Source organism: Cimex lectularius, unplaced genomic scaffold (genome assembly GCF_000648675.2).
Source record: "Cimex lectularius strain Harlan isolate CLEC.00 unplaced genomic scaffold, Clec_2.1 scaffold118, whole genome shotgun sequence".
Classification (NCBI taxonomy): domain Eukaryota; kingdom Metazoa; phylum Arthropoda; class Insecta; order Hemiptera; family Cimicidae; genus Cimex; species Cimex lectularius.
Window position 1 is genome coordinate 962,670 of NW_019392720.1, and position 20,931 is coordinate 983,600.

The 20,931-nt window shown below is 37.5% G+C and overlaps 2 protein-coding genes across 6 annotated transcripts in view; one reads left to right on the forward strand and one right to left on the reverse strand.

The window, feature by feature from the left end:
• LOC106667160 (neurobeachin) overlaps positions 1-9,656 on the reverse strand; it is a 243,309-nt gene extending 233,653 nt beyond the window's left edge. For all 4 annotated transcript variants that reach the window (XM_014394896.2, XM_014394899.2, XM_014394897.2 and 1 more), the window contains exon 1: positions 9,307-9,656. In XM_014394896.2, the coding sequence (XP_014250382.1) occupies positions 9,307-9,465 (159 nt within the window). In that variant the 5' untranslated portion in view covers positions 9,466-9,656. The remainder of the gene's footprint in view (positions 1-9,306) is intronic.
• Positions 9,657-9,739: 83 nt separating this feature from the next.
• LOC106667161 (septin-2) lies at positions 9,740-18,615 on the forward strand. 2 transcript variants are annotated; one of them, XM_014394900.2, is made up of 9 exons: positions 9,740-9,995; positions 12,901-13,021; positions 13,765-13,907; positions 13,983-14,176; positions 15,480-15,591; positions 16,142-16,334; positions 16,390-16,517; positions 17,978-18,151; positions 18,221-18,615. In XM_014394900.2, the coding sequence occupies exons 1-9, from the start codon at positions 9,969-9,971 to the stop codon at positions 18,395-18,397; spliced, it is 1,269 nt and encodes a 422-aa protein (XP_014250386.1). In that variant the 5' UTR covers positions 9,740-9,968; the 3' UTR covers positions 18,398-18,615. The 2 variants fall into 2 exon arrangements, with proteins under 2 accessions (XP_014250386.1, XP_024082386.1); XM_024226618.1 differs by lacking the exon at positions 9,740-9,995 and adding an exon at positions 10,636-10,797.
• The last annotated feature ends 2,316 nt before the right edge of the window (positions 18,616-20,931 follow it).

Sequence of the window (20,931 nt, forward strand, 5' to 3'; positions counted from 1 at the left end):
GACCGGAATCCAGAAACTCGCTACTGTACCCGAGAATCATTCTTAAAACCGGCAGCTATTATTATGAGAGACACATTGTGCAATATTTCTCTGCATAAAATGCACCTGCGCGAACTGCGGCCCAGAGCAGATGCCTGTGTGTCAACCGCCTATGACCTATTCTTAATCGGAAAGGACGATTCCTCGTTTCCGGTTCAGGTACTCGGAGGGCCATATATAGTAGTGGGTCTGTGATTTCTGTTTCTGTGGACAGACGAAGCTACAGATGAATAAAAATGTTAAAAGTTAAATTCAATACGATATATATTTCTTGAGTTTTAAAGTCTGGACTTGCCTGAACAAGCAGTATACAAAAAGAAACACATCATATCATATGCAAACGAGAGGGAATTCATTGGCTTCGTAAAAGCAATAAAGCTAAGTTTTATAATTTAACCGACCCTCAGAAACGTAATTTCGATGTTAATCAAACGGTCCATTTAAACCGTAGAGCCTACAGACGATTATGTCCTCCCGTCTGCGTGATGTTGAACAGTTGTCTGTAGTCGTCAGGCAGCTTTTTCGGCAATTCGAGAGGATCTATCGGTGATATTCGTGTTTAAGTCGTCTGTTTCTATGTTTTTGTATTGCTTCCATTTGTTTCCGTCTTGTCTTCAAATCAGGGGAGAAAATTGAAACTTGATAACGTTCATGGTGACTTGAGTGTTTCATTTTCCCTCAGTGCCCCAAAATGATGCCGTATACGATCTTTCTACATTTGTTATCGAGAAAATTGTTGTTTCTGAACAGATTCATTTTCTAAATGATTTGTCCGATTGCCTCTTTTCCCATGAGTGTCGTTTTCCCGTCTTCAAACATTTCTTGTTTGTTTTCTCATTGTACTGAGTGCTTTGTTTTTTACCTTTTATAGTTTTCGGTTGTAGTTTTCTCAAATGACAGAGATGATTTTTGTGACGATGCAATAGAGAAAGAACAACACGTCTATTTTTACTTTTATTATATTTTGCGCACTGGCTTTAAGGGTTATATTGATTAAATTATATGCGGGATCATATTTGACACTGAACAGAGGTCTGATTCGTACATGTCATGAATACAGCGAGAAAACGTACAAGGCGTTAAGTGAATGATGTATGGCTTACGAAAAATAAAGCAGTTTCTTTTTAAAATGGATTTTTGGGCTGGATACACAAATTTTGCGAGAACATTTACGCGTTATCGAGGTAAGTTAGGTAGGATTAGAGACAGGTTAGGATTGGTGTCAGGCTACGTTAGGTAGGATTAGGGATAGGCTAGGTAAGGTGTCTGGTAGTGCCTTTTCGATTGTCCTGGATCCGATGTCGTAATTTTTGGTGGAGTACAAACTCCTAATTGTTGACAGTAGGACTCGGAGTTTCTGTTTTCACCAGTTTCCATATAGTAAAATGAATCTGAATCCATAACTTTAATTGGTGGGGGTTACCACTAGATTTTGCCACATGTCGAGGTTGGTCACACTATTAAAAGAATAATCTACGATGCATAGATCTTATCATTATAGTTTCGAATTGAAGATACGATTCCCAGAGACAATCAGTTAATGCGGAACGTATTGATAAAGCTTTTTAACATGCGTATGTTTTTTTGGGGCTGAATTTATACTGTTTTGCGTTACCGGGAAGTGCGCATGGGTTAGGCGTATAGGTACAAGTAAGGTAAGGTAGAGTTAGGGCCAGGTTAGGGCTCGATTACGTATTCGATACATTTTTTTCGTGACGTGGAGAAAATATACGAGTACAAAGAGCGCATTTTAATAAATAAAGTTACGATTTTTTATTTTATATGGGTTGCTTTAGGAATGCGAGCTTTTATTTTATTGAAAAATCGATTTCGTTGGCATCTGCCTCCCCCCATTCAGTCAGGTTTCTGTTTGGATATGGATCCAGAAGATAAAAGGTTTTATTACTGACCTAACATTTATAAAAATTTTAAAAAATCTACAAAACCAATTGTAAAGAAGTGTATAGTATACAATAAAGTTAGGTGTCAATACGTAAGCATGTACAGGTTGGAAATGATGGCAAATTATTTTCAGATTAATTAGTTCAACTGAGAAAGCCGTGATCTTTGTGCGTGTATAATGAAAAAAAAGGGTTCTTTTGCAGTTCCTTTTCTGTATTAACAGTGCACAGAAACCCAAATTCATCAATGTGTTTTTATTATTTTCTCCCCTTAGTAGAAGGTTTTATTTCCAAAACGTTTTCTCGTCTTTCTTTCATCTCAGTTTCAAGTTTTAATCCTACCCCTGACCCAACTCAGATTCCCTTTTTGCTATAAAGACCAAAGTGGACTTTTCTCCATTTTCTCCAACTGCACGTCCTAGCTGTAAAATATAACATATATAAATTATTCTTGTATTCTGTGGACGTTTCGCTGGCTGAAATTCACCGACTTCCACCCTTCATAACTTGAATTAAATTCATAATTTATACGAATTACTGAGTTTGAAGTAAGAAAGATTGGATTCCTTTCAAAAATTCCAGTGGCTAGGTTTGAATTTTTTTCGATGTAATGTCATGATAGAAAATATTTTTCTCGAACCTAGATTACCAAAGGAAAATGAAAATAAGATAGAAAAAGTCGTTTAACTCCGAATCGAAATAGGTTTTTTTCTCAATACCTCCAGATCAACGAAGATCCATGATTTTCCCAAACTAATTTTGGATGATCCAACGAGTCTGCTGATGATGGACCAAAAGTAACTCAACTTAAAGTAACCACTGGAAGAAAATTAAGGATTTAAATACCATTTTCTTTCGAAAACTTTGGTAATTGTGCTTGGTACCAAAAGATAACAAAAAAGATGGCCATCGACTCTCGTAGCCAAGCGCTCAAAGCTCCTGGAATAAGATCACATACAGTACAAGACTTGGATCCAACAGAAACGTAGCGAACAAAACATTAGCCAGGGATGGACTTGTACCAAAGGAATACAACACCAACAAAACTCGAACTATTCTGTAAAATTAGCCCTAAAAAAAGCATTTTCCGAGTCGAGTTACAGATATAATTGAATAACTCAAAGGACGTCGTCTCGCCAACACAACAGACTTGCTATAGATTAGCATGCAGAAGGTGGAGCAAAGTCCAAAAATTTAAGATTGTTGGAGATATATTGACTGAAGCAGCTTAAGGCGATAAGGTTATTAGATAGCAATCAGACAAGTTTGCCTCAGTGTCAGTGGGGCGCCATGAGAACAACAACAAACTGCGGTAGTGAAGGCCTTTCGTCACTTCATATTCTAATTCTACAGGCTCACACAACCAGGACAACCATCTGCAAGGATAGTCCATGTCTACGAAAAACGAAACGTAGGGAGAAGAAACAGGCAGATGACATACTAGGCACGCCAATAATCGATGCCACTATCCCCAAATACAACTTCACCAAAAAGTGCAAGGCATTGGCAAAGTACCAGAAAGGTGTGGGCCAAAGGACCTTTGAAGGCCAATTCCTAGTAGATAGTGCCAGAGCAATAAAAAGACTTGGAACACATTCCAGGAAGACAGCCATTTCTCTGACAGTCAGGCGGCAACTAAGGCACTTATCCTAATGCGAGGTAAAGCAAAAGGCGAATGGAACTGTATGGTTCCTGGCAGAAGTGAGTGACACCAATGACCCATGGGTCTCAGGGCATTCGGGACATAGAGGCAACGAGAAAGTGAACATGTTAGCAAAAAAAGGAGCCAAATCACTATGCCCCGAACCCAAGCACGTTGCACAAAAATAGATCCTTAATGAGGACAAACGTTGGTGGAAAAACGTCCCGGGCATGAGAGAAGGACCATCCGCAAGACTCACAACACAATTACTGGAAGTAAACGCAAAAGAACCACGATTCTGGTTGGCAGTGATGGCGCACTGCCGCCTTTGCACACTCACCGGATAGTACGACAGAATAAACACTGCATTATTGCCAGGGAAAAGGGGAACAGAACACGTTTTATGTTTTTGTGAGGGTCTATGAAGGTGCAGGTTCTTGCAACTAGGACAAGAAAAACCACAAGCAAGATCTTATACCAAGGTTACCTAACAACCTGAAGCTGGCCAGTGAGTTAAAAAAAAAATAGAGGAATAAAATAGATTTCCTCAGGCCTTTCATTCCTATCCCTACCTTGACTGAAGAAACGTTCTACCATGCATCACATTAAGGCTATTGTAATGAAAATTAAGAAAATAGTGTACGATAATCACACTACGGTGTGATATTGGAGCGTCCATGGACCCAATGCTCTTTATCAACCACAACAAATCTACAATTTACAATATGGAGTGTCCTCTAGTGAAGCCTGGTTGACAGCAGTCTAGTGGCTAAGCAAAATATTGTTGCAAACTGTTTTTTTTTTTTTTTAAATCAAAGATCCCTCTTGAGAGCAGACTCAAAACTATTTTAATAATCATTTAATTTTGACTGTAGAGTAGAACTTTGAGTTGATTCTTCAAAGGTCTTGAAGACAACGTAATGAGGATGTTGTGACAGAAAATTCTTAGGAGTAGTGGTTTGTAGAATAGAAATTCAATGATTTTTCTTTTATAGTTCAGTTGTACAAATATATATATATATAAAATTCTTAAGTAAGCTCTGCCCCAGACGGACGCTAAAAAAGGTGGCTGGGCGGTACAATCGAATATAAATTGAAATTTATGGAGCCTGAGATTTACCGAGAGCTTTACCAAAGCCCTCCTTCGGTATTAATCAACCTGACTGTCCCATTACGTCTATTTCTTTTCTCTCAACAGACTGAAGGATTTTATAGTAGGCGTAATAGAAAAACAAACCGGATCCCATAAATCAAATTTACGTTTTTTTACCTACCACCACTGATTATTGTTTTGTTCACATCAATACAACTTTAAAACGCGATGAGAGCATGAGTACAGCAATGCCTCGATGTCTAGGTTGATTTATTTGCTCCGCTGAGCATCAATCAATCAATCATTTAGCCCATTAAACATGATAAACTTATTATTATTCATAAACAACTGGGCTTGGACGATAGCAATTTGATGGGGAATTTGCATTAGAATCAGCGTCCTAATTTGGTATGTGGCCAGATTAGATGTGTCCATTATAAAAGGTGTTCGTCAATGCTAAATCCTCCCACCACTACATTTTAACCTCAAAAGGAAAGAATCGAGGTGTGAAAGTGCATCGAGTTCTTGTAAGGCACGCTTCACAATGGGTTTTGCAACATGATGCTGTTTATTTCTAGCTGCTTTCCTCTCTCAAAACTGATAGTCAGGAAATAAGCTGAAAATAAACCCACTGAAGATAGCAAAAAGCCGAAACAAACTTAACAGACGCAAGAAGGAAAGAAAGACCACAATGATTTGTAACGAAATTTTAAAAAATCTGACAACACGTCAAACGTTCTGAAATTGGGCAAGCACGTCAAGGAAGCAACGTGGACAACGATTGAACTATAGCTGGCACGACACCACCATCAAGATTTGCCTTTTTACACACGGGATCTTCCAAAAGGATTCAATTGACAAAAAATAGAGATCCAAAGAAATATAACAGACAGAGAGAGAGTGAGAGTGAGAGAGAGAGCTCATCGATTGTCGACAACACGAAACAACTGCAGCAGTATTCTGCATTTAGATGAAGCTACATTCCAAGGAGTAATATGCGTCATGTACGAAAACACTCCGTAGACAGACAAAATAACGTACTTATACTTAGACGTTACCAATTTAGGTATGCCTGAATTTGCTAGGTTGGCCTTGTCAACACTCTGCTTACTTTCTGACTAACCAGGTTTGACAGAGTAAAACGGCGAAACTAGGCGGATCATTGATCGTAAACCACCAGTCTGTAAGTCGGCTCGTGAGGGATCATCTAGTACTGCCTTTTCCTTTGGTGTCTGACCACCAGGTTTGACCGGGCAAACATCGAGACTAGGCGTACCAACACGATCGTGAACTACCAGTCTACAGAGAGGATCATTAGCTGACAGACTACAACAAGAATTAGACAATTTGTGTTGTTGTGAGTTTTCTCCATATGGTCTGAGGAGTGATGAGCCTGTAATTTATAAATTATACATAATTTATGAACGATGCTATGTCAAAGGGAACTTATTAACTTCGTATTTGAAGTATTCGGTATAATTCTTTATGGTGTTGAAACTAGGACGCTTACAGATGCTGGAAGCAGTCAAAATGTGGACGATCAGATGAATTCTGACGATTCATTGGACGGCAAGTGTTACTAATTGCTTTATTACAGCACCTGAGTAAAAAGCAGGTGCAGGAGAACATTCTGATTTGAGAATTTAGGCCAATGGTCGCAGTGAACTCTGTTTAGAATAGCTTTAGATAGAAAACTGTTTAGTCAACTGATCCCCAACGTTCTACGAGGACATAACTTATGTTGAAGAATGTCCCCGTCTCCCTGATTTATCGGAATACTTGAGATGATCCATGGCGTGAAAGTTCAGAATGAAATTAATCAATTGCAGAACTAAGAAGGGCAGCAACAACTTGCCGCAAATCATCGACCCGCACGGCAGGAGATAGGTAAAAACTTCAGAAACGGTTTAGTTCATAGTTTCCCCCAAACAATGAATTGCTAACGAGCTGAATGATTCTCCTGTTTCTGTTGACGAGTTGAAACCTTATTTGTTTCTAACCGCCAGAAAATTAAATAAATACTTCCGTAGTTGATTTAATTAGAAAATAAAAAATACGCAAATAGAGAGAATCCTTGCATATTAATCTTCCAGATCAAATTTTCGTTGATTTTGTCTAACAGACTTCGCCTTTTCGCCATCGCTTGAGGTCTTTGCGTTGTTTTGTCAGTTGATTCCTTTTAAAAGCCACCACGGAGAAAGACAATCGGATTGGTCAACCAGTAATTATGTCTGCCTTTCCTCGCTGAGCTGGTCCGTCAAGTGCGGTTGGAAGTTTTACCATATTCAGTGTCCATCTTGTCTTCACTCTGCTTCCTCCTGACCATCCCGGTCTGACACAGTAAAACGGCGAGAAATAAGTAGAGTGAAGCCAATGCCGTGTACTTTGTTTGGCAGACTTAGGCATTTCGCCATTGCCTGAAGTATGTGCGTTGTTTTGTCAGTTCAGTCCTTTTAAAAGACACCAACGAATGTGTGGCAGAACTAAGTGATCGGTGGCGAGTCAGCTGCAGTCGTCAGGTCACTCCAAAAATCACATTCTTGAGGCCTGCAAGTTGACATATATATAGCAGAACCTCTAGATGACCGACGCACTGACCGTTTGGTGGAATGAGAGAAGAAAAGGTCTGCAAGTTAATGGGCCTGTAGCTCGGTATTTTGCCGTGACAGGTTTGTCCAATTTGGCACGTCTAGTCTCGATGTTTTGCTCTGTCAAACCTGGTCGTCAGACAACAAGGAGAAAAGGCGGACCTAGATGATCCGTGACACGCCAGCTACACTTTTTCAGGTAATGATCACTCCAAAGGGCACATTCTTGAGGTCGGCGAATAGATGGACCTCAAGTTTAGAAGTTTACGCTCATATTGGTCCGTCTAGTCTCGCTGTTTTCCTCTGCCAAACCTGGTGGTCAGACAACAAAGAAAAATGGCAGAACTAAATGAGCCAAGGCGAGCCAACTACAGTTTTTATGCAATGCTCACTGTAAACGCCTCATTATTGCGTTCTTCCATTCGTCTACCTGTAGCCTGGTAACTTACCATCGTTTTGGTTTCTCTAGTTTCACTGTTTTACTCTGACAAACCTGGAGGCCAGAAAACAAGGAGAAAAGGCAGACCTAGATGAGCCAAGGCGATCCGGCTACAGTTTGCAGATAACGATCAACCCAGAGACCATATCTTGACGTCTGTCAATTGATATACCTGTAGCCTGGTAGTTTACGATCATTTCGGTCCGTTTAGTCCCGCTGTTTTGCTCTGTCAACCTGGACAAGGAGAAAATGCAGACCTAGATGATCCGTGACACGCCAGCTACACTTTTTCAAGTCCAATCACTCCAAAAAGCACATTATTGAGGTGCAGAACTACTAGAGGACCGTCGCACTGACCCTACCGTTTGGTGGAATGATAGAAGAAAAGGTCTGCAAGTTGGTGGACCTCTAGTTTGGTAATTTACGCTCATTTTGGTCCGTCTAGTCTCGCTGTTTTGCTCTGCCAAACCTGGTGTTCAAATACCAAGAACAAAAATATTCCTCCACGTTGGATTCTTGACACCTCACTCTACGTCACATGTTTTGTTTAAAAAAAATGCTTATTCATGTTAAAATACTCAAGATATCGGCGGTTTGCTGGACCAACCAGTCAAGTTGTGGATAGACTAAACTCGAAACTGTGCCGATGGATTTGTGTTATAAAAAATAATAAAAAATAATAAAAAAACAGGGATGTCTAATTTTTTCAGATGTTTGGGATCGTCAATTATTTAAAATGTTCTAAAATTTGTTTCGTGTTGTTTACAAAATGAGGTGGAATGTCTGACGTGCGTTCCAAAATGGAAAGTCGGCCGGGACACGTGGAAGTCCGGTGGAGGCGGGCCTTTTTCACCGCCCCCGTGCAAACGGTACTCGACGCCGTCCCCAGCTTTTTCCCCCCAATTTTCCCCTCAAAATTATACAAAAAACGACTCGATTCGAAAATGTCAATTTAACAAAGTACTTAAAAACTTAAAAGGCCGGAGGTTATTTTTTCAGAAGGTTTCTCAACGTAGGTTACAAATAGGTATTACAACAAAAGAGTGCTTATCATTGAAAATAAGGGAGAGCGAAATGATTTTAAAAAATAAATTCATTCATTAATTTAAAAAAAAAAGGCAAGTGCATATTTATGAAATCGTAAATTGGGAGAATGAGGAGGGATAAAAACTTATTTTAAAGCGCCGACGGTTTTTAGAGGAGGATAATTAATCGGCGGACTGTCAAGTGTCAAAAGTAGACGTCAACAACGGTTGAGAGGCTCTTTTTCACCCGGCGCACTTAAAACATTTTCCGTGGAGTTACACGACCGATTAAAGTTACACCCACGTCTGGTTGGATTTTTAATTAAAAATCGAGTAGTAAAATCTGTCAAAACTGAGTGAGAACGTCCCCCTTGAATAAAGGATGAGAGAATAACGATTTTCCCTGGTGTTTTTTTGGTTTTTTTGGGGGTGGGGAATCTTTAAAAAAATAAAAGGTACGGGTTTTTATTATAAAGTCGTAAATCGTTATCGATTCGGTACGGGCGCGGATGCCGATCAGGGAAGAAACGCCAGGGTCTAACGATTTCCAGGAGTCGGAAAAATGAACAGGTAACTCACCAGATGCAATACGGTGTTGACGACTTCTCTGTTCGACACCTGTCCCACCTCAATGAGTCCGATGAGCACGGCGAACTTGAGACTGTCGTTCATTGCCATTCTGACGACTTCCTCCGGCTTTTTTATGTCGGTTATCCCTGGTACTTGGGGATCACCCATGTTTTCCACAGATCCGTCCACGCCCCCGTCACAAAAGAAGCATTTGTACGTATCTCGCAAGTCACCGTCCTCTGCAGAGGGAGCCGAACGTGTGCGCTATAAAGTTTAGGATTTACGAGACGCCCGGGCCACTTCCTCCATCACGGTTTGCTGGAGAAATACTAAGATTATTGTGATACGGAAACTAAGCACGGGACTGGAGAGTTTGAGACGAGGCTCGATAGATTTCGCGCTTTTCGACGCCGACAATCGATTCTAGAGAGCCGCCCTCTACAGCACGACTCCGGCCGAGTCGGCGCTCCTATTCTCTTAGTTGACGAGGTTTCCGTTGTTCACTCGGTTCTTCTTCAGTTTCAGCTTGCGTTAACTCTAAACGGTTAAAACACTCAAGTTTTGTTTTAATTTTTCATCTTCGACGAACGGCCTCCTCTCCACGTAAAATCTTCAACCATCCGAAAACTAGAAATCCTGACTATTTTTCTTTGATTCAACTGACATTTGAAATGGCAGTCGAAGTGGAAAAGCAAAAGGTGAGTGACTCCTTGTAACCTTTTGAGTAAACACAACTTCAATACTAAATCTCGACACTTTTTTTTATTCAATTTACCCTCTAATATTTCTTTTTTTTTATTAAATAAGTCAACTTTAAACACAACCATCCGACTAGTTATTTCTCGACAACCGTCTTTAAAAAAAAAAAATTCCTAAATTTTTCCCTTTTTTGTTTCTGCCCTGGTGACTCACATCATCGTCACCCGCATTCTTTCCTTGTCAAGTTGTTAACAATTTTGACAGATAAGACGTGAATCTCTACTGGCAATTTCCTTGTGCCCTAATTCCAGTCTATTAGTGATTTAAAAAATTATATTAAAAAATATTTAAATCAAAAAGAATATTTTCATTACATTTACATCCATTTAGCAAAGTGATTCAGTTTCACTTTTGAACTACTGTTTGAGAGCGATGGAACCAAATTCGATCTGTTCTGAACTATAAAATTATAAAGAATTTATGTTATACATTTTTATATATTATACATTTTTTATCAAACAATTTTGTAGGAATGAGATAAGGGTTCAGTTCTAGATAAATGGAACTCGAAATCGCAGTCTTGTTAAAATAATAACATCTGTTTTGCCGTGGAGTGATCCCACCCGAACTGTCAGTTATGCTTGGTTTTTGGCCAAAAAAAGCCAACTTTTGCAGACATGGTCCGGAGATGCCAGTAGAGGGAAGTCGATGACCCTGGGATTGATACTCGAGCTGGTTAAACCGAAATTTCCACCCTAGGTTTGAGACGATCTGGCAACCCTGGCCAAATCGACTTAACTGGTACATTTTTGTTTCACTATATTCATTGAACTTAGGTCGAGGTATTCTGGTTTTCGCCTTGCCTTCATAGTTGTGCTGGAATCACACTGAGAATGGTGCTTGAGCTAGGAAACCAACCGATTCAGCCCTGTGTTAGAGACGGTATGGTGAGGCCAAATCGAATGCACTGTACATTGACTTAACTAAGTTCCTCGTACTTGGGTCAGGATATCCCAGTTTTCATGTTGTCAACACAGATGGGCTGGAATGACACTGGGAACGTTACTCGAGCTGGGAAACCAACCGATTCAGTCCTATGTTAAAAACGATAAGGCAACTCTGGCCAAATCGACAGCTCTGCCAAATCTTTACTTCACTAAGTTCCTTGAACTTATGTCGAGGTATCCCGGTCTTCATGATCAGGCTGGAATGACACTGAGAACGGTGCCTGAGCTAGGAAACCAACTGATTCAGCCCTATGTTAAAGATGATATGGCAACTCTGGCCAAATCGACTACATTGCCAAATCTTTACTTCACTATATTCTTCAAACATAGGTCAGGATATCCCAGTTTTCACCTGGTCTTCACAGATGGACTGGAATGACACTGGATCAGTACTCGGCCTTGTAAACCAACCGATTCAAACCTGTGTTAGAGACTATCCGATGACCCTGTCAAATCAAATGCCCTGCCCAATCTTTACTTCACTAAGTTCCTCAGACTTAGGTCGAGGAATCCTGGTTTTGTCTTGTCTTCATGGTCGGACTGGAATGACACTGGGAACAATACTCGACCTTGTAAACCAACCGATTCAACCCTTTGTTAGAGAATATGGTGACCCCCGCCAAATTGACTGCACTGCCATATCTTTACTTGACTAAGTTCCTCAAACTTGGGTCAGGATATCCGTTTTCACCTTGACTCCAGATATGGGCTGTAATGACACTGGGACCGGTACTTGAGCTGGGAAACCATTTTATTTAGCCCAGGTTTGAGACAATCTGGCGACCCCGGAAAAATTGTCTACACTGCCATATATAACTCACTATGTTCCTTGAACTTTTTTAATCCTTAGTAGTGGTTTATATTGGTACAGACCAAGGGAAAAAATAGAAAAGACGATGGCCTAGTGTGCAATTTGGTAATTACCTTATCATTCCGGTCTGCCTCTCTTCACTGCGTTGGTCTATCAGGCAAGTTTTTCACTCGGCTTATTCCCGCTGATTTACGGAAATTCCTTGTCTATCACAGCAAGAATAGGCAGATCAAAATTACCTCTATATTCATTTTTTTAATTTATTGTCTTTGAGCTGTAACCCTATTGTGGCTTAGCATCGTGCCACAAAAGAGGAGGATACATCATAAAATGGATCCTGAATGAGTCCAAAACTGGGTGGAACAATACCACAGGTATGATGCATGCAAAGAGATTCATAGAAGGGCCAAACTTGCAAAACTTACAAAAAACTACTGGAAGGCAACCACTACCGAACCAGCATTCTGGTTGGACTCCTGGCAGGGCACTGCCATTGAAACAAGGTACTTGCAATGTGGAGTACAGACTGAAGAAACACTGTGTGCATACTGTCAGGAAGAGGAGGAGACCACAGAACACATTCTATGGTTCTGTGAAGGTCTGTGTAGGTGCAGGTTCTTGCAACTAGGACAAGAAAAACCACAAGCAAGATTTTACACTAACGAGCCACTGGCAAAGCTATAGAGGCTGATTAATAGCCTAAAGCTGCCCAGTGAGTTGTAAATGACAGGGGAACACAATAAATCTAAGGCCTTGTGGCCGCCTCTTTTATCACTATCCCTATCCCTATCCCCACTAATTAGATAGGACCTTAATTTCTCATCTCATAATTGTAAAAACTACAAACTATAAAAATATTGCATTGGCTACATTGAGAGCTCTTCAATACAGTAATACAAGAAGTGGGTTAAAAAGGCTAGTTGCACTCCTTGTCATCTTCTAACACGTTTTTATCTCGATGATTTGAACCCAAATTAAAAAAGTCAAAAATCATTCTTATTTTTTGTGTTTATTTTAATACCAGAGTGATTATGTGATGATTTTTAATTTTGAAAATGTAAGTTTTAAATTATTTTTTATTTTCAGGGTGACCCTGAAAACATAAGGACACTAAAGTTGTCGGGTCACGTTGGATTCGACATTTTCCCCGACCAATTGGTGAACAAGTCTGTCCAGAGTGGCTTCATTTTCAACATCTTATGCATTGGTAAACTTTTTTTAAATAGCCTTATATTTTTACTTATTAGTTAATTCTGTTGACGAATGGATATTTTGTGTGGGAGGGGAGGGTTCAGAAATTCAAGGGGCGATGGTGATAATCGAACAGACAATGTCGAGGTCTACGAGCTGAGAGTGAAAAAATGCTATACTTGGTTTTTGAAATTTGAATACTTTCCAATGTCCTGTTTTAGTCCGGGGAATCATAAAATTAATTGTCACAGTGATAAGTGTTCTATCTAGGAAAGTTCTGGTTGATAATTTATCAGTACTGTGGTATTAATCATGTTTCATAATTCAATTATAACATTTCTCACGATAATGTTCTTTAACCACTTAAAACTTGTCTCGGAAAAATTTTTTTTTTATTTTGTGTTATATTTTTGTTGATTAGTCATAGGGTAAGACTTTGACACAGCAACTCAACGATGTAAGGGTCACAGGTTCAAATCTCAGCACCCCTGAATTCAAATTTTTCCAAAACACCAGAGACTGAGAACTGCATAGTTGAAAATTCCTGTATAAAAATGTTTAAAAAATGTTCTGATTCTCAGTGCTTAACTATTTTAGTAGTTGTAATTCGGTTGTTACCTTTTGATCTGTCTATTCTCACTGGGTTGGTCTGTCAGACGCATTCAGCATTTCACCATCTTCAGTTTGTTTGTATTTTATTGCTTGTAAACTTACATTAAAACACTATTTTTTATTTTGTTTTGTTATGTTTTATTTCAGGTGAAACTGGTTTGGGCAAATCTACACTTATGGATTCGTTATTTAATACCAGTTTTGAGTCTTCGCCCAGTCCTCATACACTACCGACGGTTAAATTAAAAGCTCACACGTACGAATTGCAAGAAACAAATGTCAGACTCAAAGTAAGATATAAAATTTAATCAGCCTTATCAAATCCTATCATTTCATTTATTATCTTGTTTCATTTTCTTCCTCAGCTCACTATCATTGATACTGTCGGATATGGAGATCAAATCAACAAGGAAGATAGTTACCAAGCCATTGTCGATTATATTGATGCTCAGTTTGAAGCATATCTCCAAGAAGAGCTTAAGATCAAAAGGTCCCTATCAACCTACCATGATTCTAGGATTCATGCTTGTTTGTACTTCATTTGCCCCACTGGGCATGGGTAAGTTTTTTTTAACATTATTAATGTGAAACAATGAGGGAGAAGTTTTGATAAGGGGAGAATTAAAAACGGCCAATTATTTTGACACTGCTATTAATTGTCATGTTCATTCATATCACCTATAATACATTTTAAAAAAAATCCTTTTCTTTAATCCTTTTACTGAAGAAAAATCACAAAAGCCTAATGAGGACTTCTCCAAGTAATTACAAATAAAATAGACACTATTTTTATATTTAACATTCCACACTTCAGAGTATTTTTCTATTTCTTGTATAAATACAAGACAGGATAAGTTGGTTATAGGGACAGATAGGTTAAATCGGTTAGGGTTGTTTAAGGATGAATTAAGTTGGCTATGGGCACAGGTTAAGTTGGTTAAGGATGAGTTAATTGGTTATGGGCACAGGTTAAATTAAGTTGGATAGAGATAGGGAAGGGTTAAGTTGGTTAAGGACCAGTTTAGGTTAACATTGAGTTGGATAGGGACGAGTTAATTTGGTTACGGAGATGGGTTAAAATAAGTTAGCTAGTGATAGGGAAAGGTTAAGTTCGTTAGGGATGAGTTAATTGGTTAGGGGCACAGGTTAAATTAAGTTGGGTAGAGATAGAGACGGGTTAAGTTGGTTAAGGACCGGTTTAGGTTAATTTGGCTAGGTATAAGTTAATTTGGTTATGGACATGGGGAAGGGTTAAGTTGGTTATCGGGACACATTTGGTTAAATCAGTTAGGGTTGTATAGGTTAAGTTGATTAAGGGCAGGTTTACATTGAGTTGGTTAGGGGCGAGTTAATTTGGTTATGGAGATGGGAACGGGTTAATTTGGCTAGGGTTTGGGGTGGATTAAGTCGGTTATAAAGACAGATTAGGTTAAATTGGTTAGAGCTAAGGCCAAGTTTAGGTTAAGTTGGCTAGGGGGCTGAAATATTCCCAGAAAAACTGGGTTAGGGGCAGATTAAGTTAGGTTGGTTAGATCTAGAGAAAGGTTAAGTTCAGTTGGATGTAAGGATGGATTAGGTTAAATTGATTAGCATTAGGGGTGGGTTTTGGTTAAGGACAGGTTAAGTTCAGTGGGTTAGGGGCAGATTAAGTTAGGTTACGTTGGTCAGTTAGATCTAGAAAAGGGTTAGGTTATGTTGGATATAAGGATGGGTTAGGTTAAATTGGTTAGCATTAGGGGCGGGTTTAGGTTAAGTTGGTTAGGGACAGGTGAAGTTAGGGTAGGGTTGAATGTTTTTCTGGGAATATTTCAGCGTTTTTTTTGTTGTTTTTTTTAATTGGTATTTTTTAATTTTTGTTCTAGGTTGAAATCTTTGGATTTATCTTGTATGAAGAAACTTGATAATAAAGTGAATATTATTCCCATTATTGCCAAAGCTGATACTATATCTAAATCAGAGCTTCAAAAATTCAAGGTAACCAACATGAAACATTAAAAAAAAGTTGATTTGTTTTGTAACATTAAAAAAACTTTATTTATATCATATCAATGTTCCTTCCTTTCTGTATAAAGTGCAAATAAATACTGAAACAATATTGAGATGATAAAAGACATATTTTTGATTTTATTAAGTGAAACTCATGTATGGTAAATGTTTGTGTTAATTAATTAAGGTTTTTAAGTTGAGATAAAAAAGTCAGTGTCACGAGCGGGATTCGGCATGATACGCCGCTACTCTACCACTTGAGCTATTGTGACTTCGATCCCCTCAGGCACTAACTTCCCATCTCAACCCCACCTTTTGAATTTTCTCTCCTTTTTGCCATTTTTCAAATGTCATTTTATCTCAACTTAAAAACCTTAATTAATTGAATGTTATTTGGTCAAGCAGACCACGAAAAATAGTGAATTTAATGTATTGTGTTAGTTCAAACACTTGTTGATGAATCATTTAATCCAATAATATCGATGTTATTCCATGGTTGTTTTTAGAAATGTCACAACTTTTTTTTGTTTAATTGAAGGCAAAAATCATCAGTGAACTTGCAGCAAATGGGGTAGAAATATACCAGTTTCCCATAGACGATGAACAAGTGGGCGAAATCAACGGTAACATGAACAGCCACTTGCCATTTGCTGTTATCGGCAGTACAGAATTCGTGAGGATTGGGAACAAGATGATGAGATCACGACAGTACCCCTGGGGAACAGTCCAAGGTAAACTCATTCCCTTAATTATGAGTGTTCTTGTTTGACGTTTTATTTTGTCCAGTTGAAAATGAATCGCATTGCGACTTTGTAAAATTGAGGGAAATGTTGATAAGAACTAACATGGAAGATATGAGGGAGAAGACTCATTGTAAACACTATGAACTGTATAGAAAAAAACGTCTTGAGCAGGTGAGTGAAAAAAAAAAAAAAAACTTTATTTTGGTTTATTCAAAGAAATGTGCGTGTAATTTCAATTTTTTTGTTTTTATTTATTTTTTTATTTTGACTCTTGCTTGAGGGTAAAAGTGTGGCAACTAGGTTTCAGAAGTTAGAGAGGTAAAAGTGCGTCCCACAAGGGAGCATTCTTGGTCCCATCATTTATACTACTGACCTACCTATTCCCTCTAATACCATCATCACCACCTATGCAGACGATTACATTGAAAAACCAGTCTTGCCCTTCACTGAACAATCAGCAAGAAAAAGAAGTCAACTTCCATTCAAGTCAAATACTTAGGAATATACCTAGACAGCATACTGATATGAAATCCTCACACAAGACTTAACAAGTCTTGGACAACACAAAGACTTATAGGACCAAAATCTGTCTTGACCGTCAAAACTCAACTAACTTTATACAACACATACTGCAACCACTGTGACCAGGAGGGGAACTATGGGGTCCTGCCAAGCCATCCAACCTCCAGCAAATACAACCTTCCAATTAACAATCAGATAAATAGTCAAACCTTCTTAATACGTCACTAACCTCCAACAAAACTCAAATAACTATTTAAGACATTACTACGGATACAGATGGAACTGTTGGTCCGCCAAACCGTCTATCCAATACATCCATTCCTTCTAATCAAAAGTCTCAGATAATTGTCATAGCTACATAATACATCACTAACCTCATTATTTACAATGATCTCTACATTTATTTTTTTCTGAGGCTATAATTTCCCGCTTCCAAAAGTTCAGTACTAAGCTTTCAGCCCATTCTGGCCATACTGCTCAAGCTTTTTCTACATTTCTCAACTTTAGAACCCGCCTTAAACATGTCCTCAAACCCTCTTAATCCATCCTCCCTGTTAAGTGCCAGCATTTGCTCGTTTCTGTAAGTACAACAAGTTTACTCTGCTCTTCTTTATACACTTCCACAATGATTTCAATATTCTGTCAAACACAACTAAATTTATACAAATATTACTGCAACTCCTTTGGGCAGGAGTGAAACTGTGTGGTTCCTCCAAGGCATTTAAAATTCAGCGAATACAATCGTTTCAATCAAAGCTCTTTACTACATCATTAACCTCCCTATACAGAAAAACCTCCACCAACTTTCACAGCACTCAATTCTGACCCTACTACTCAACCTTTTCAAACACTTTCCCATCCCGAGAACTCTCCATTACCTTACTTGTCGACCTTCTTGCCCCTTAATCCCTCACACTGAGAGCCAACATTGGCTAGTTTCTCATGGCGTGTGTCCTCCAGGTGCAGCACTGGCATTAGTGTTAGTGCTGTCACCGTGTGAAAAAAAAAATTATGAAATTATTTTTAACATGTGTAGGGTACAAATAAAATAATTTTTAAAAAAAACTGTGAAAGACTTCAATTCATTTTTGTTCCTTCGGCTGTTTTAGATGGGATTTACCGATGTAGATTCTGAAAATAAACCAGTTAGCTTCCAACAGTCATACGAAGCCAAAAGAATGAATCATTTGCAAGAACTTCAACAAAAAGAAGATGAAATGAGGCAGATGTTTGTTGTTAGAGTAAAAGAAAAAGAGACTGAATTAAAAGAAGCTGAAAAAGAGGTAAACATGCCAACATTGTTAAAAAAAAATTTATATATTACTTGTGGGTTTTTTTGTTTTTTTTTATAGCTCCATGCTAAATTTGATAAATTAAGGCATGAACACACCGAAGAGAAAAGAAAACTCGAAGACGCTAGGAAAAAGTATGAAGAAGATATGGTTGAATTTACACGACGAAAAGCGCAATTTACTCAAGTTTCCACATCACACCATACATTAACTCTTGGGAAAAGTAAAAAGAAGTGAATTTCTTTTTTCCTCATTGTCTCAGTATTATATTATTGACCAACCTAGACAGTTAATTTTCATAGTTTGTTTAACAAATTATGATTACAGCTTGTACACAGATTTATTACAAAGAAAAAAAAACAGAAGTGCACTATTACCATTTATTGTATGTATGTTGTTTTTTTACTTATGGATGCTTGTTTATTATAATTTTGTGAGTAGATTTACGAAAAAAATATATATAACTCTAATATATTGTATTTTTTAAAAATGAGACCATATTGTCTTCCCCATAATTATGTACTCTTTAATGATTTGTATTTGATCATTTTATTTATTTTTTTGAGTGTATTTTTAAACTATTTTGCTGTGATAAATGTGTTACAGTCATTTAAGTATTATATATTCATATATCAAAAGTATCAAGATTTGTTCAATTTGTAAGCATGTAAACTCTTGTAATCAATATTTAAAAAAAAGATAAATAGTACTTTCCTGCTTTTGTTTCCACATGTATTTTTGAAAGAAATTTAAACGTATAGATTGATGATAAATGATTAAAAAATTACAAATATATAAATGTTTAAAAAAATCATCGCCATTCCAACTTTCTGCCATACTATTAAATGTGTTCATTTATAAAATAGTTCTTATTTAGGAATAAAAACCTTCGCAACTGTAGAAAATATTTTTCAAACCACTGTGTAGTATTTAGATGCTAAAACGAGACTAATTGTGTATTTTCTTCAATGTTATCATGTTAATTTATTTAATAATTAATCTAAGTTACAAAATATTGAACATGGGAGAAAATTGTAAATTATGATACCTTTTTTTTCTCTCTCGTTAATTGCTGAAGCATTTTTTTTTCTATAATAATTTTATATTGTACAACTATTAATTAAATATAATGATTAATTCTTTACAATAAAGAACTGTCATTTATATTACTTGTACCATTATCGCTATACAAAAAGTTTAATAGATGTTTTTAAGTAACATGTTATCTTTCAACAAGTTTTCCTGACATTCTGCAATTTTAATAGACTTCCTTTGAAGCCTCCTGTCTAACCCTTTAATAAAATATACAAGCAATTTACACTATTTGCAATGCTTCATGGAAAACCATGGATATGTAACCTAACCCAAAAACCTTGTACCAGTCCATCCCTAACAGTTCATGCTCACTCCTCAGAAACTTGAAAATAATCACATCAAAAAAATTGTACGTCCAGCCTAAAATCATATTCATGAAATTTTATACAGAATCAGTGTTAGGTCCGTTTTGAAATGGCATCATCACCTTGCAGATATCATGGATATAAATGATTTAAGGGGGATGAGTATGGCAATTCACTTTTTAGAAAAGATAGTTCTAATCACAAACTTTTAGGCAACAAAGTCATTTTGCTGTTTAAAACTTCTGTAAGTAGAACACTTTTCCCAAAGGTGACCCTAATCCTACCTAGCCTAATATAACCAGTCCTTATCCCTAATGCTACTTAACCTATTCCTAACCATCCCATACTCTCTCCCTGGAAACACAAAAATGGCCAAAAAGCAATTATACATTCAGTGTAATAACATATCCATGATAATTTTATAGCCTAATTAATCAAACACATATGTCAGCTCTTATGGCTTCGGATGGATATGGTCAGGTTGTTTAGCCTGTGAATTTTTCTGAATTAGTTGTTTTCACATATAATTTTATAATTAGTCAAATCAAGTCAAGAATTTGTCTAATTTGTTTGAACTTAATACCTTCGAGATCAAATTCATCGTATTTTATGATAAATGTTAAGATTAATAATTATTCGGAAATCGTGAGATGCGATCTGGTGTGACGTAGGTTTCAGAAAAACATTTTCTTTATCGTTACAACGTTTTGATCTTTATTGAGATCATCTTCAGGGCGTGGGATTTACAAACATTGTTTATATTTAACAAATACATGTAGGATGTGGAAAAAAGTGAATTTATACAATGCAAAAAAAATATTTTTCATTCAGATTAAGTGGAATCCCAGAGATGTTTGTCAAGCTCTTCGTTGATTGCTCTGCCACCATTATTTTTCAAAGATGTATTAGGGAAGGCATCTTCCCTGATTAATGGAAAATTTGTTACATGGTACCTACTTATAACAAATGTAATTTCCACTTGATTGATAATTACAGACAACAAATGGTGGATTCTATTCTTGCTGAGGCCTTTTCGATCATATCATCAATTAGCATGGTTTCTTAACGGGTAAATCCACTAGTACCAATTTATTTCATTATGATTTTATTGTTAATCCCTTGAAAATAGAAATAGTTTCATGCTGTATATACAGATTTGTCTAAAGCGTTCGAAAGAGTTGACATTGATATTCTTCTGTTTAAGTTGAAAATCCTTGCAGTAGGATGGTCCTTTGTAATCTCCTTCACCAAATCATTTCTTTTTGGTTGCTCTTTCTCTGTTCTCGTTGATAACTCAGTATCGGATAAGATTTCAACATCTTCTGGTGTATCACAGGGTTCTAACTCCAGGCCCATATTATTTCTTGTTTA